The sequence below is a fragment of the Terrapene carolina genome, unplaced genomic scaffold (genome assembly GCF_002925995.2).
Source record: "Terrapene carolina triunguis isolate 2854851 unplaced genomic scaffold, T_m_triunguis-2.0 Scaffold517, whole genome shotgun sequence".
NCBI classification, from domain to species: Eukaryota; Metazoa; Chordata; order Testudines; family Emydidae; genus Terrapene; species Terrapene triunguis.
The window spans coordinates 5,603,291-5,617,301 of NW_020664868.1; the positions used below are offsets into that span (position 1 = coordinate 5,603,291).

Here is a 14,011-nt window from a genome sequence, read left to right on the forward strand (position 1 = left end):
AAGGAAAATAAGTCAATAGGTACACAGGCATGTGCCTTCCATAGCACGGGCCTGAAAACAGTTGGTAACCAGGGTTTTAGCACATGACAGTGGCTGATGGCGACTACTTCAGTTGGGCAATTTTGGAAAAGTATATGGGAGGGGCACAAAAGGACAGTGTGGGCCAATGGAGGGAGGGATGGACCTTGCACTTGGCCATGGGGCACTTGGAACAAAAGCTAGTACAGCCATACAGCATAATAGTAAATTAAAAATTAAATAGTAAGTTATTTACAAAATTAATTAATTAATTAAAAATACTTGCATATGTGAAGGTTCCCTCCACAGGATCAGCCTCCTCAGTTGCTGCCTGGGAATCAGGGTTGGCTGGCTCACTTTCTACATAGCTGGCATCAGGTGCCTGAGTTCTGAACAGATCCTGGCTGTCTCAGATCTCTTCACTGGCCTCCACTTGCTCATGCTCCGATGAATCTTCCTGGTCACCCGGGTGGGGGGGGGGAATGTTCTCTGCCACATTTCTTCCTGTTGTTCCTCATTTTCACATAGGTGTTCCTCAGTGGTTTGCTCTTTATTCAGTGTTGTTTGGCATTCTGGTCATAGCCCCTCGCCAGCACATGCCTCACAATGCCCACAAACAGATCTTTTTCCAGGTGGCTGGCAACAAGAGCTACCTGCACCAACGCTTCTCCCCAGATGGCATTGAGATCCACAGTCTCAGCATGGATACAAGGGCTGCTTGAGGCATGCTGGAGTATTAAGCTCACCTATCATGATAAACTGGAATCCAGGAGTGAATGAACAGCCAGCTTATAAATGAGGAAGGGGACATCCAGTCAACTTGATCCCAGGGCAGGAGAGGACACACAGGTAAACAGACAGGTCAATAGTCGACTACAAAGCAGTGTGGGATAGCCACTGAAACACTGTGAAAGATGTTTGCAGTAGCACTGGGTGCACTCAAACAATAGATCAGACTAACTGGCAAATGAAAGACAAAACTTCTGTATTTCAGAGGTGTTAAAACACACACACACACACACACACACACACACACACACACCCTGAAAGACAAAAGTTTTGTCGATGACAAGCGCTGGTGTGAACAGCGCTTTGTCGGCGGGAGCACTCTCCTGCCGACAACACTAACACAGCTGCCGCTCGTTGGGGGTGGAAGTTTTTTGTCAGCAGGAGAGCGCTCTCCTGCTGACAGACAGTGGCTACACTGCATGTTTTTTAGCGGCACGGCTGTAGTGACGCAGCCGTGTCGCTAAAAGCTGCGTAGTGTAGACATAGCCTCATTCGCTTTGCAGCGAAGTTAGTTCATTTTGAAAGGGGACTCCAGAGTTTTCAACAAATGCGAAGTCAGTGAACAACAATGAACTGTCATGTGCATGCAAGTGTTTTCAAAGCAGATTAACCTGAAGAGCTGCTGATTAACCCCCCACCACCACCACCCAATCTCACCTCTTCCCTTGTGTAGACAAGCCCTTAAAACAATATTGTTATCAAATAATATTTTGTAGCGTGTGAAGATCAGACAACAAGCTTGGCCACACACAAACCACAGATAGCAAAGCAGTGACCGCCTTGAGAATCTTACAGCCTAGCAATCGCACTAGAAGACCCAGAGGAAGGTGTTAGAATTTAGCATCTCTTAATACGGTGTTGGGGTGAGGAAGATGTTTGACTGATATGGTTTAGTGTTTGCAGGCCCCATAGGAAGGGACTAGCACACTAGGATTGGATGGGAGCCCTGATAGGTGTGAATCATTAAGCTGGTGGTTAAGGCGTGAGGGAGAGATATTGAGTTATGTTGGCAATATTAGACTCTTTGGAGGTATTGAGGAGTGGAGTGGGCTTCTTCATTGGCAGTCTAAATATTTTTGTACAAATATTTTTTGCTCCAGAGTCCTTATTGGTGTACTCAGCTACAGCAGCCATGCCCCTTCACTTACCTCCACAGGCCATACATAGATTAGGAAAAGAGCTAGCAGTTTAAAAACACATGTTTAACTATCATCATTTCAAAAAAGCCTTTGTATCTAGTGTGAACAGGTTAAGTCAACGTTAGCTGGTTTTGGTCAACCCTAACATGACTTGCCCCATCTACACTAAATGCGAAGATCTGCTTACGGTCATGATACTGAAAAAGTGTTGGCTAACATTGTTTTTAGAACACAACCTATGTTCTTAGTCAAGACATGGCCCTAATATGGCTTAGAAGAATAAGAAGAACATGACGACCTAGGAGGACTGACTTTGGAATTCAGCAGTGTTGACAACTCTTGCCATTTTGGGTGTTTTTCTTAATGCCCCAGCTGCTTGAGTCAAGATATTTTTTAAAAACAGTTCCTAGCTCTCTGTGGAGAAAACCTTGAAAACAAGATCCAAGTGTACCCTAACAGGGCAGAAACCAAATAAAGAGACCCAACACCTTTTTTTTTAAATCATCTCAGGATTTTTAAGACAACTGCACGACTTCGGGGGCCTGACTCATGATTTTTGAAAGATGCTACTGGGATTTTACAATTGTTAACATTTCACAGAAACTCAAGTTAGGAGGAGCAGACACAGAAGCAGTCTCAGCAGGAATTGTGGCACCGGTGGGGGAGGGACCCAACTGGGGCCACCCTTTCCCCCACCTGCACCTTCCAGACCTAGAACTATGCAGAGGTGACTCCCCACACTTCCTGCTCTGGGGACCTGCTCCCACCTCCAAGCCATGTGGTCTTAAAGAAGAATTCCAGGGAGGAGCCAGACTCCTCTCCCTGGAAGGCAGAGAAATTCTCAAGCCGGCAGATCAGACACAGAAGCAACCTCAGCATGTTCTGCCACAGGGACCATCAGACATTGGTGACGTCATCAGACTCCCTTCTACAATTTTAGCTCTGGTCATTGTCTCCCCTGAACCAACTGGCTGTTTGCGCCAGCCCTTTCCCGCCCTCCACGTCACAGTCCCTTCCCACTAGCCTCACTCACTTCACCTGCCTTTGGTGCTCCCATCCTTCCTTGTTCGCCCCTGCCCTCTCCCTTCTCCTTGCTTTTGCTTTTTTGTTTAGCAGATCAAACTCCACACAAAGAATTAGAGAAGCAAAAAATACCATCTCCATCAGGGAGCTAACGTGACATTTGCATCCATCACTCTGCTCACACATTATATCCCTTTTCCCTTAACCTTTCATGTGTTTTGTCCATGATAAAACAATACAGTTTCCCCAAGAACAGTTTAGGTTTATAAATTATTCCCACACTTGAGAAAACAAAAAATAATTAACGCAGCACAAAATAGAAACAATACATAAATTGTGTTGGAAAACTCGTATCATCTTATTTCAACTGAGTACAAAAAGGAGCCCATCTGTAAGCACTGTACAGAAAGAAAACCATTTAAGAACTAAAGGCAAGAACCCAGACTTCTGTAATATTTTATTAAATAATTTATGCATAGTATTTTGGTAACAAATATATTTTAGATACTAGCATCCTGCAACATTTTTTCATCTGCTAAAAAACCTGCTCAAGTTGTTAGAAAGCAATGCTATTGTTTTTCCATATTTGACCGGCATGAAAATTATTCTAAGTATCAACATAGGGTCTGTTTTCAGCAGATTTATGTTTTCAGTTCTGATATGGCTGCAGCTGACTTTTCTAGCGTTTCCATGTCAGTCGTACTCCAGGAGCTAAACAGGATTAAAATTTTGTGCTGCATATGTAAGAATATCCACAATACCTGTATCTGCTTCAGTAGTTTGGGTATCTGTTTGCAGTTTAATTTCTGACAGGCTTGTTTGTAGGCAATGATAATTTCCTCAACAGTCACATTCTGGGCTGAAAATGTAAGGGGTAGAGATTAAGATTACATTTACATTCATATTTATTCAAACTCAGCTACACAATAAACTGTGTGTCAGGCACTTACATTGACAAAAGTGTGAGAGTTGTGTATAATTAACTAATGCTGTTCCCACCCAGAATAATTTCAAATGGCCAGGATATGAAATAGGCAATTTATGTTCAAAGCAAAATGAGAATCTAATTTGATATTTTACTATAAAAGTTGAACAGCTACACCATAATGTACACATTGATCCTACAGATTTTGTCTGTGCACTATATCGTGTTCATGAACTGTGTTTTCTGTGTGGCTTTTTAATCATTTTATTCAGGGGTCTCAAAGTCCTGGCCTGCGGGCCATCTGTGGCCCGAGAACCTCCCCACTGTGGCCTGCGGAGGAGAGACGCATGCAGAGACATTGCCGGCAATGTCAGCTGCAGGCACCGCCCCCCGCAGCTCCCATTGGCTGGGGGAGATGGACAGAGATACCATCACTAGTCGCCGGGCAGAGTCAGCCATGGAGGCAGCATCACTTTTTTCCATAATTAATATAAACAAGTCAAAATACTGAACACAATTATCTGATGCACATCTTGCTGCAATCCTGAAGGTTTCAACTGCTCAGTCACTGAGGCCAAACATCAACAAACTGACAGAACTGAAGTGTTGCCAGGTGTCTGGCAAACACTAAAAACTCTCTGGCAGGCGAAGAATTGTATAAAGTTGTATGACAGTTTTATTACTTCTAAGAAATTCGAAATAAAAAATACAATATAAACATTTTCTTTTCTGAACACATCTTCAGTGACATTATTGGCCCGCTGGGAGGATTTGAGGACTGGCCCTAAGGTAAATTGAGTTTGAGACCCCTGATTTTATTGCTTTAAAAATATCTGAACATAAAATCAAGAGCATGATATATACAGTTCTAGTTCACACTACCACCAACTGATATATATTTAGCAAAAATCTTGAGATAACAAAAAAATAAAAAGGAAATTCTTTAAGGCTGCTAGGCTAAGAAGTCTAACAAATAATGCATTGAACCAAAATACAGGAAAGATTTTAGAAGCCCCTTCCAACAGCAAACAAATGTAACTAGATTTGCATAAATCTAAAAACAGATTTGCAAGGACTTCATAGATTTCACTTCTTACAATCATATAGTATGATCTCCTGCATAACACAGACCAGAGAATTGCATCTAGTGATTTCTTCTTATGAATAGACTTTAAGGTCAGAAGTTAAGTTTAGAAGGGACCATCATGATCATCTAGTTTGACCTCCTGCACAATGCAGGACAGAGAACCTCACCCACCCACTCCCATAATGGACACCAGTAACTCTGCCAGAGGTTAGAAATCCTCAAATCATAATTTAAAGACTTCAAATTACAGAAAATCCACCATTTACACTAGTTTAAACCTGCAAGTGACCCGTGCCCCACGCTGCAGAGGAAGGCATGAAACCTTGCTGTTAAATTAGATCTTATTTCAGAAACAGATGTAATCTTTAAGGATTTCAAGTGATGGAGAATCAAAAGCATCCTTAGGTGACATTTCCAATTATTAGTTATCCTTACTATAAAAATGTGCATCTTGTTTTCATTTTGAATTTCGCTGACTTCAACTCCTATTGATCAGATCTAGTTACACTTGTGTTGGCTAGGTTAAAGAACCCTCTGCTATCAGAAATCTTGTCCTTGTGAAGGTACTTTTGGATCATGATCAAGTCACCTCAATCTTTTCTCTGATAAGGTAAATAGATCTAGCTCCTTAAATCTCACTGTGAAGAACATTTTCTAGACCACACCCAAAAAAAAAAAAAATCTGTAGTTCTTCTCTGAACCCTCTCCAATGTTCAACACCTTTTTTACAGTGTGGACACCACACACACTATTCTGGTAGTGGTTTCACTAATGTCATGTGCAGAAGTAATATCACCACTTTACTCTTGCTCAATATTCCTGTGTTAATATAGCCAAGTAATATGTCAGCCCTTTTAGCTAAAGCATCATATTTGAAACTCAGGTTCAGTTGTTGATCTACAGGCCAAAAGTCCTTTTCTGAGACACTACTTTCTAGTCCGCAGTCCTTTAAATATGGTCTACACTTTTTGTCCTTAGATTTAATGACCTTGCATTTGACCATATTAAAATACAAGTTTGATTGTACCTAGATTACCAAGTGATTTGATAGATCATTGGTACATAACTATTTCATTATTTGCCATATTAACAACCTTTGTATAATTTGCAAACCTCAGCCATGATTTTATATCTTCTTTCAGATTGTTGATAAAATATTGAATAGCACTGAAGCGAGAACCATTCCCTGTGGAACCCCACTAGAAATACCCTGTTGGCGGCTAATTCACAATTAACTACACAGACTATCAGACAGCTTCTACTCTATTGATTTTGCACAGTGCTAGTTTGTTTTATTTTTAAAATTAGAATGTCATGTGGTAGGACATCAAATACCTTACAGAAGTCCAAGTATACTGTAACAATTACCTCATCAAGCACACTTGCAATCTTGGCAAGGAACAACATGAAGTTCATTTGACAAGACCTCTTTTGTTTTGTTCATTGTTCTTCTTTAAATTTCTAGCCTTTCAAGTCCTATATCACCTGTCATTGCTCTGGGTCAAGCTCCTCTTGCTGGACACTCACCAGGCTGCTGTGTTTGGACCAACATGCCAAGTCCATGTGCTTTTAAGCTCCTTTGGGTCTGGGTAGGTTCTAGGTGCTCACTCTTTCTTTGGTCTCTGGCTTGGTCCCTGGGCATAGATTCATTTGGCACCCATTCTAGGAAAGGCCCTGCAGCCTAGCTGCCCTAGGCCCTAAGATCAGTGCCAAACCCCTCCAAGACTCCCCAATAGTTAAGCATGCCCTCTCTAGAGCTCGACCTTAGTGGGGACTCTTGTTTACTGTTTAGCTCTTCGGAGACATGATAGTGGAAGGCAATAAGTCAGACTTTGCAGAGCGATTTCTAAACCACTCACTCTTTACTTTTAGACAACACAAGTGATATATGGCTCCATGCAAAAGAAGAAACACTTATATGCCATTCCCTGCCTCGGTTGTCTCAGCACTCTTGAGCATTCTTTGGGATCTGGTCAATGTCGTTTCAGGGGTCCAGGTCCCCTCTCCTTGACTTCAAAAAGAGAAGCCTGTGCTGGACAAGTGTTCGGGAGTGGTCAGCGACCTTGTCCTTATATAGCTTCCAGTACTCTCTCTCGCAGGTGACTTACCTAGTCAGCCTCAACCCCCATCAGATGATCTATTCTTTGATTCCCAAAACATCTAGGGCAGTAGGGGGTTCCCTTGGTACCAGCTCTTCATCCAATGGTGTTTCCATTTGAATAGGTCATCAAGGTTAATGCCCCATCACTGTTAATCCTCTGTTAGGTGCAAGAATTTATTCTGACATTTCCTGTGTTTTAGCTCAAAATGGAGGCTACAGAGCCAAGGTGACGGCACAGAACAGTTTTACAAACAAATAGCTTTTCAGAACAAAATGGCATTTGCAGATTGATACAGATACATCCAGACATACACTTGTCACCCATTCCATTGTTTTGCCCACGCCGACTGTCAGGCTAATTGGTGTATCTGCAAACTTTCAATAATGATTTATGTTTTCTCCCAGGTCATTTACAAAAGTGTTAAATAGCATAAGGCCAAGAACTGATCCCTGCCCCACCCCAGTAGAAATACACCTACTTAATGATTCCCAGTCTACAATTAAAAACTGTCTGACAGGTCTCAATGTAATTCATTTAATGTGTGCCATATTAATTTTGGTTGTTCTCATTATTAAAACTATTGTACAATATCAAACCAAATGCCATAAGGAAGTCTAAGTATATTAAATGAACGTTATTACCTATATTTTATAGTTACATTCTCTTCTCCTATAAGGCAGGTTGTTTTAACCAGTGTATAGCCTTTTTTAATTGTGGTCTTTGGGGCATCTAGTAAAATGTTCTTAAATAGCTCCTAATTATCATTCAAATTTTTCTGTTTAATCCCCCCCCCCCAACTGATTTATCTAATTTTTTACACCTTTGTGAAGTTGATTTTTATATATATATATATATATATATATATATATATATATATATATAAATAAATAAATAAATAAATAAAATAAATAAATAAATAAATAAATAAATAAAGGGTTTGGTCTTTATTCATTGATCCTTAAGCATTCAGGACTCCGTTTCCAAACTGTCAATAACTCAATATCACATATACCATTACTTGTTTAAAAGTGCTACTACACACACACACACACACACCCTTTTTCACTCACTCTACCCTTCCTAAAATCAGCAGTGCAATCTACTGAACATTTTAGTCATGTGAATCCTCCTCCCAGGTTTCAGTAATGCCAACTATGTCAGAATTTCTCACGGAAGCATTTCAAATTCCTTTCATTTATTGGTCAAACTGCTACCAAACAAATTGTATACAGGCAAATGAAATAACATGTTACCTTTGTATCCCTTGACACCTTTGGTATGTCTGTTGAGGGCACTATCAATTAAGGAAGTCAAAAGCAAACTAAATGAATTTAACATGTTCAGCATAGAACACAATCCTAACTAGTACTAGGGGACTATAATAATCTACAAGAGCTCCTTTGTAAATATACTCGGCAGGATTTCATGATTTTCTATCCCATTAACATCTGTCTTCACAGTATATTTTGCATTAAAAATTCTGTTGAATTTATCACTATGTGGAGGTTTGTATTTTAAGTTATTCTGTTTGATAAAACAAAAACATTTTAAAAGTTTAATCTAAAGCTTTATGAACGGCACAATGTATAGAAGTCAGAGTGCGTAAACCCATGTATGTGTATACGTACATGATGAGCCTTACTGTGGTTCAGCAAAAGGAGAGTCCTGGTGCTACATACCAGACAGAACTTTACATCCATCACATCTATGCCAGCTGCAAAAAGCAAAATTTTATTTTTGCTGGGATTCCATATAAGTCAAGTTCATGTTTCAGATTCATGGAATTTTTAAGGCCAGAAGGGACTATTTCCTATATCTCATCTGACAACCCACATAGCACGGCGACAGAATTTCACTCTATCATACCTCCATCAAATCCAACAACTTGTGGTTGAGCTAGAATGTATCTTAGACATCCAATCTTGAAGACTCCAAGTGATGAAGAACTCACCATATCCTTGGTAAATTGTTGCACTGGTTAATTACCCTGATAAATGCTTGCGCCTTATTTCCAGTTTGTATTTATCAAGCTTCCACTTCCAGCCACTGGATCTTATTAGAACATAATAAAGACAGAACACCAGTGGTCTGTCTAGCCCAGTCTTCAGACAGGGACCAATGGCAGGTGTTTCAGAGGGAATGAACAGAACATGTAATCATCAAGTGATTGAGGGGGGTGAGTTCAATCCTTGAGTGGGCCATTTAGGGAAATGGGGTAAAAATCTGTCTGAGATTGGTCCTGCTTTGAGCAGGGGGTTGGACTAGATGACCTCCTGAGGTCCCTTCCAGTCTAGGATTCTATGAAGTGATCCATCACCTGTCGCCCATTCCCAGCTTCTGGCAAACAGAGGCTAGGGACATTTCAGAGCATGGTTTTGCATCCTTGCTCATCCTGGCTAATAACCATTGATGGATCTATCCTCCATGAACTTATCTAGTTCTTTTTTGAACCCCGTTAGTTTGCTGAGTTTGCCAAGATAGCCTTATGGTTGGTTTTAGACCCACGCACTGGTATTATAATGGACAAGAAATCCATTTCTTAAAAATAAAGCAAATGCATGCCAAGTTTCTGATGCACTGGAAGCTGCTGAACAAGAGCATCATATTAAACAATGCAGTTTATTTTGCATGGATCCAATTACAAGGTAGTAATAATCCACTGTGGACTGCTGGGGCAGAATGATCCTCACTTAATTATAAAGGAGGATGATATCACTAATATAATTGTCAGGAAGCACTAGAAATGTCCCGTTACATCTGCCACACACAAATTCTAATGCATTCCCTGAAAGCCAAACAGGAGGAATTTTGGAAAATCCAGATAGTAACAGGGTTCTGGTACAGTAGGCTTGTATCACTGCCTATAACAAAGCCACCTAACAAGCATGATACAATATTGTTGTCATCCCTCTTGCTGCATAACATGTATATGTCCAATATGAGGAGAATACATAACATTTCCCTCATAACACCACAGAATAATCTATTTATATTTCAATTGCCATGATTCTGCAACTGCCGACTGCCACAAGTACAAGCGGAGTTTAAGAATATTGAGTCTGTTCACTGGGTAAGTCTACGTACTGTAAAATGTCTTCACTCCAAACTACAGTTAGCATTGGTTTGAATTTCTCCTCGGAGGATGGAACACAACAAGCTACTTGTGGTTCTAATGTTACCTACGTACGTTTCACGCACATGAACGAGTCTGAGCTTCCTTGTTCCAAAAGCACTAGCGCAAACATGCAACAGACAGACACACCAACACTGGATGGGAAGATTCTGTTAAAGAGAGAACTTACACTTTCACCCTGCTGTTTGAGGAAACCTTGCTAAAATGACCAAGAACTCGTTTTGATTTTGTTTTGTTTTAGTAAACAAGTTCATCGGACAGAGAGCAGGAGTTTGTTTTAAAGACCAATTCCTTTTAGCATGATTTGTTTTCTGGGTGTAGGCTGCTTTAAAAATCTTTATTCATCTCTAAGTGTTTTGTTCCTACTGTAAAAAACAAACCGTGTTTTTGCTTTAAGAAGGCTGCCTCGTCACTATATACACCAATGGTTACAGACTCCCAAAGGGAAAACCACAGCAGCCCAACCCAGCTGGATAAGAATAGTTTATATGCAGGGCACTGTAGCCTAGAGCTTGGTCTAATAGTAGAAGAACTGCATAATTCTACCCCTGAATAGGAAAAGGGACATGGCCTGACACATGAGGGGTGCAGTCAGAGAGGCCAGAAGGGAGACAGAGGGTACAGCTAGTCCTGTAACTTTGCCATACACAACAGAGCCATTTAGAAAGTCACTTTTCAGAGCAGGACTGTGACCCGCTTGTGGCTTTTGATTTGTAGTCCAGACATAGGAACACTTCTGCAAATCCACAAGCCTGGGTTTTAGTACACTGCAAGTCACATTTTTCCCATTCTTTTCAGCTACTAATAATTGCGGCAACATGTTTACAGATGGACATTTGGCACAAAGTTTTTATATTTTGTCCTTTTACCCAGACCTTGCAGAACATTCAGGCTATTGCGAGTGTTTGGTAAATTTTCCATGGATCTGCCAGTGACATCTCAGCAGCTGAGAAATAAACCCTTCTCCCACAAAAACAAAGCCAGCAATCCCATACAGGCAATCTAGCAGAGGATCAATCACCGGCCGCAAGACGGCTGCGATTTTAACTCATTCTTAAAAAGACTTGTTTAATTGGGATGAAAGTGAGACAAGAAAACAACATTTGGACAGCGTATCTTTTTCCTGCAAAGTTAGAGTTCACTCCAAGGCCAAGACATTCGTCTCATGAGGCCCTATGCAGGCCACAACGCTACTGAAGAAAAAAAAAAAAAAAACCACATTTGCTTGAAGAAGTAGTATATTAGGGTTGAACTGTGAAACTTACTTCAAGAGTTTATATGAAGTACATGGGGGATTTTTCTTTTGTTTAAGGCTGAGTTACTTAGACAAAAAGCTTGCAGGGGTCCCTTCTCCACTGTTTTTTGTTCCCTCCCACTTTAAGGCCTACTCTTTACATATAAAGCTAACTGCGAATTAATAAACAATTCAGCCTTTGGTGCCAATATTGGCAGAAATATTTCCTGGTTGAATTGTGTCTTGTGGCTTAATGGCAAATATTTGCCACGTTGATATTATCAGTATTCAAGAACTTTAAAGTTCAAAGAACAATTATCAACACATGTCCTTGTAGAGTTGGCAATGTCCTTTCCAGGCCCCCTTATTACAGTGGGCTAACAGAACTACAATCTTTCTGCTTGCTGTAAAACTTTCATGGAGTGATTGTATTATATTTCCTGTTTTAAAGGCAAACTGATTTTTTAAAAAATACATTAACAACTGGTTAAGAGGCAACTTGAACAAGATCTATAAATACCTACGTGAGAAGATTTTTGATCTTAGAAGGTTCTTTAATCTAGCAGACAAAGACCTAAGATAAAATGGCTATAAACTGAATTTAGACAAATTCACTCTGGAAATAAGGTGCAGATGTTTAGCAATAACAGGAATTAATCATTGATGCAAAAATTGCCAGACTACATGGTCAATGATCCCTTCTAGTTTTAACCTAGGGAAGTCTGAAATCATTAGCAGACTAATACAAATAAACTTCTGAACAGAAGAATTAAATTGCAATATATAGTTGTATAAAAAGTTAAATTGAAAGGTATTTTTTATTAGAGAGACCAATGTTCAGAATTGGACTAAAGTAAAATGACATCACTAACACCAAAAGCAGTATACAGAATACCCCTACGTAAGTGGAAGTGAGGATATGAACTAAAGCAGTGTTTCTCAGACTTGTTGATACCAGGGATCGACTTGCTGCCTTCCTAAACTGTGTCAGGGAGACGTCAGGGACTGAGCGTGCTGATGCACGGAACGGTCATTGAAAAACATTGAATTAGAGCATTGGAATAGAGAATGCCAAGGGCATAAACTCCAGTCATGGCAGACAAAATACCTTTTTTAAAAAAAAAGGTATTAACAGTGAATTTAAAGTAATCAATATTAATATTTGTTTTGGCCTCATGTCATGCTACCTTCCCCTAGGATGCAATCTCAGCAGTCAGGCCTATTTACTATTTGGGTGCAATATCTAAATGAAAAACCCAGGTCCTGCATGTAGTGGTGTCAAAGAGGGGAGCAGAGTAACAGGTGTTTGAGGGTCACCTACTGATCCTGTAACCGACAAGGTGAGTGTTTGGTTTGTTGGCTGTATCTGCGAAGGTGTTGCATCACTGGTTTCACGCCTCTGATCAGGCCACGTGTTTGGTTTGGTTTGCTTGTTGTCTACCTGAGAGATGTATGACCAGGCCCATTGATCAAGCTGGATGTTTGAAGTCTGGGTGGTTGATTCTTCCCTTTTAATAAATGGACAGTGCTGATTCACTAGACCACGAATTTAGTCATGAATAGCTGGTAAGGATAAACACACTTTTCAGCCTTCTGAGCATTAACAATTACTCACCCCATTTTCCCTCACTTTACAACTAGCCACATATGCATTGCCCTCTCCTTCCCACCACAAGCTGGAGGTGTTTAGTACCAGCTCCTTCTCTTTTACTCACATGGCAGCGACTCTCTCAGTGGCAAAGTAGCTGCAGCACATGGGAGAAAAAAAGGCTTTTAAGTTCTCATGCTCTTCCTCCTTCCCTAAAGTTTATCCCAGCCACAATGAGAAGATGGAGTGGGCTGGAAGAAATGAATCTGCCTTAAGACAAGACAAACTAAAATCTCCAACTCTCCAGGGAAGAGCTTACAACACAATTTGGAGGACAAGAATTACAGGTAAATTTCTCTCTCTCTAAGAAATAAGTTACTAAAGCTACTAAAAAAAATTCCTTTCATGGGAAATTTTGAAATTACTTTCCACCAACAAATTTTGCAAAACAAAATTCCAAGACTTCAGAATTGGAGGCATCAAAATGGAATATTTAAATATTTTAATTTTCAAAAAAAAATTTTGGTCAAAATTGACAGCTGTCTCTGTGGAAGATGTCGATTTTGACAAAACCACATTTTCCAATGAGAAAACATTCTGGTCAGAAAAATTCTACCAGCTTTAGAAGTTACACATCTTAACTCCTGGAAATGAAAGTGCTCCAGTGATATCTTCAAGGGGGGAAAAAAACCTAACATCAAAAAATACTTGTGAGGCCAGGAAGGCATACCAGACATTCACCGACTCAAGCTCCCAGAAGTTACCATGGAATATTCTGATACAGGAGGATAGGAACTTAAATATTGCAAGTATCAGAGGGGTAGCCGTGTTAGTCTGAATCTGTAAAAAGCAACAGAGGGTCCTGTGGCACCTTTGAGACTAACAGAAGTATTGGGAGCATAAGCTTTCGTGGGTAAGAACCTCACTTCTTCAGGTTCTTACCCACGAAAGCTTATGCTCCCAATACTTCTGT

At 40.3% G+C, this 14,011-nt stretch overlaps 2 protein-coding genes across 2 annotated transcripts in view; one reads left to right on the top strand and one right to left on the bottom strand.

Annotated features, from left to right (window-relative positions):
* Positions 1–14,011, top strand: part of LOC112107877 (zinc finger protein 271-like) — an 879,239-nt gene that overhangs the window by 359,338 nt on the left and 505,890 nt on the right. The window lies entirely within an intron of this gene.
* Positions 1–14,011, bottom strand: part of PPP1R37 (protein phosphatase 1 regulatory subunit 37) — a 147,540-nt gene that overhangs the window by 96,802 nt on the left and 36,727 nt on the right. Inside the window, exon 2 of the mRNA XM_024219783.3 lies at positions 3,731–3,828. Coding sequence (XP_024075551.2) covers positions 3,731–3,828 — 98 coding nt within the window. The remainder of the gene's footprint in view (positions 1–3,730; positions 3,829–14,011) is intronic.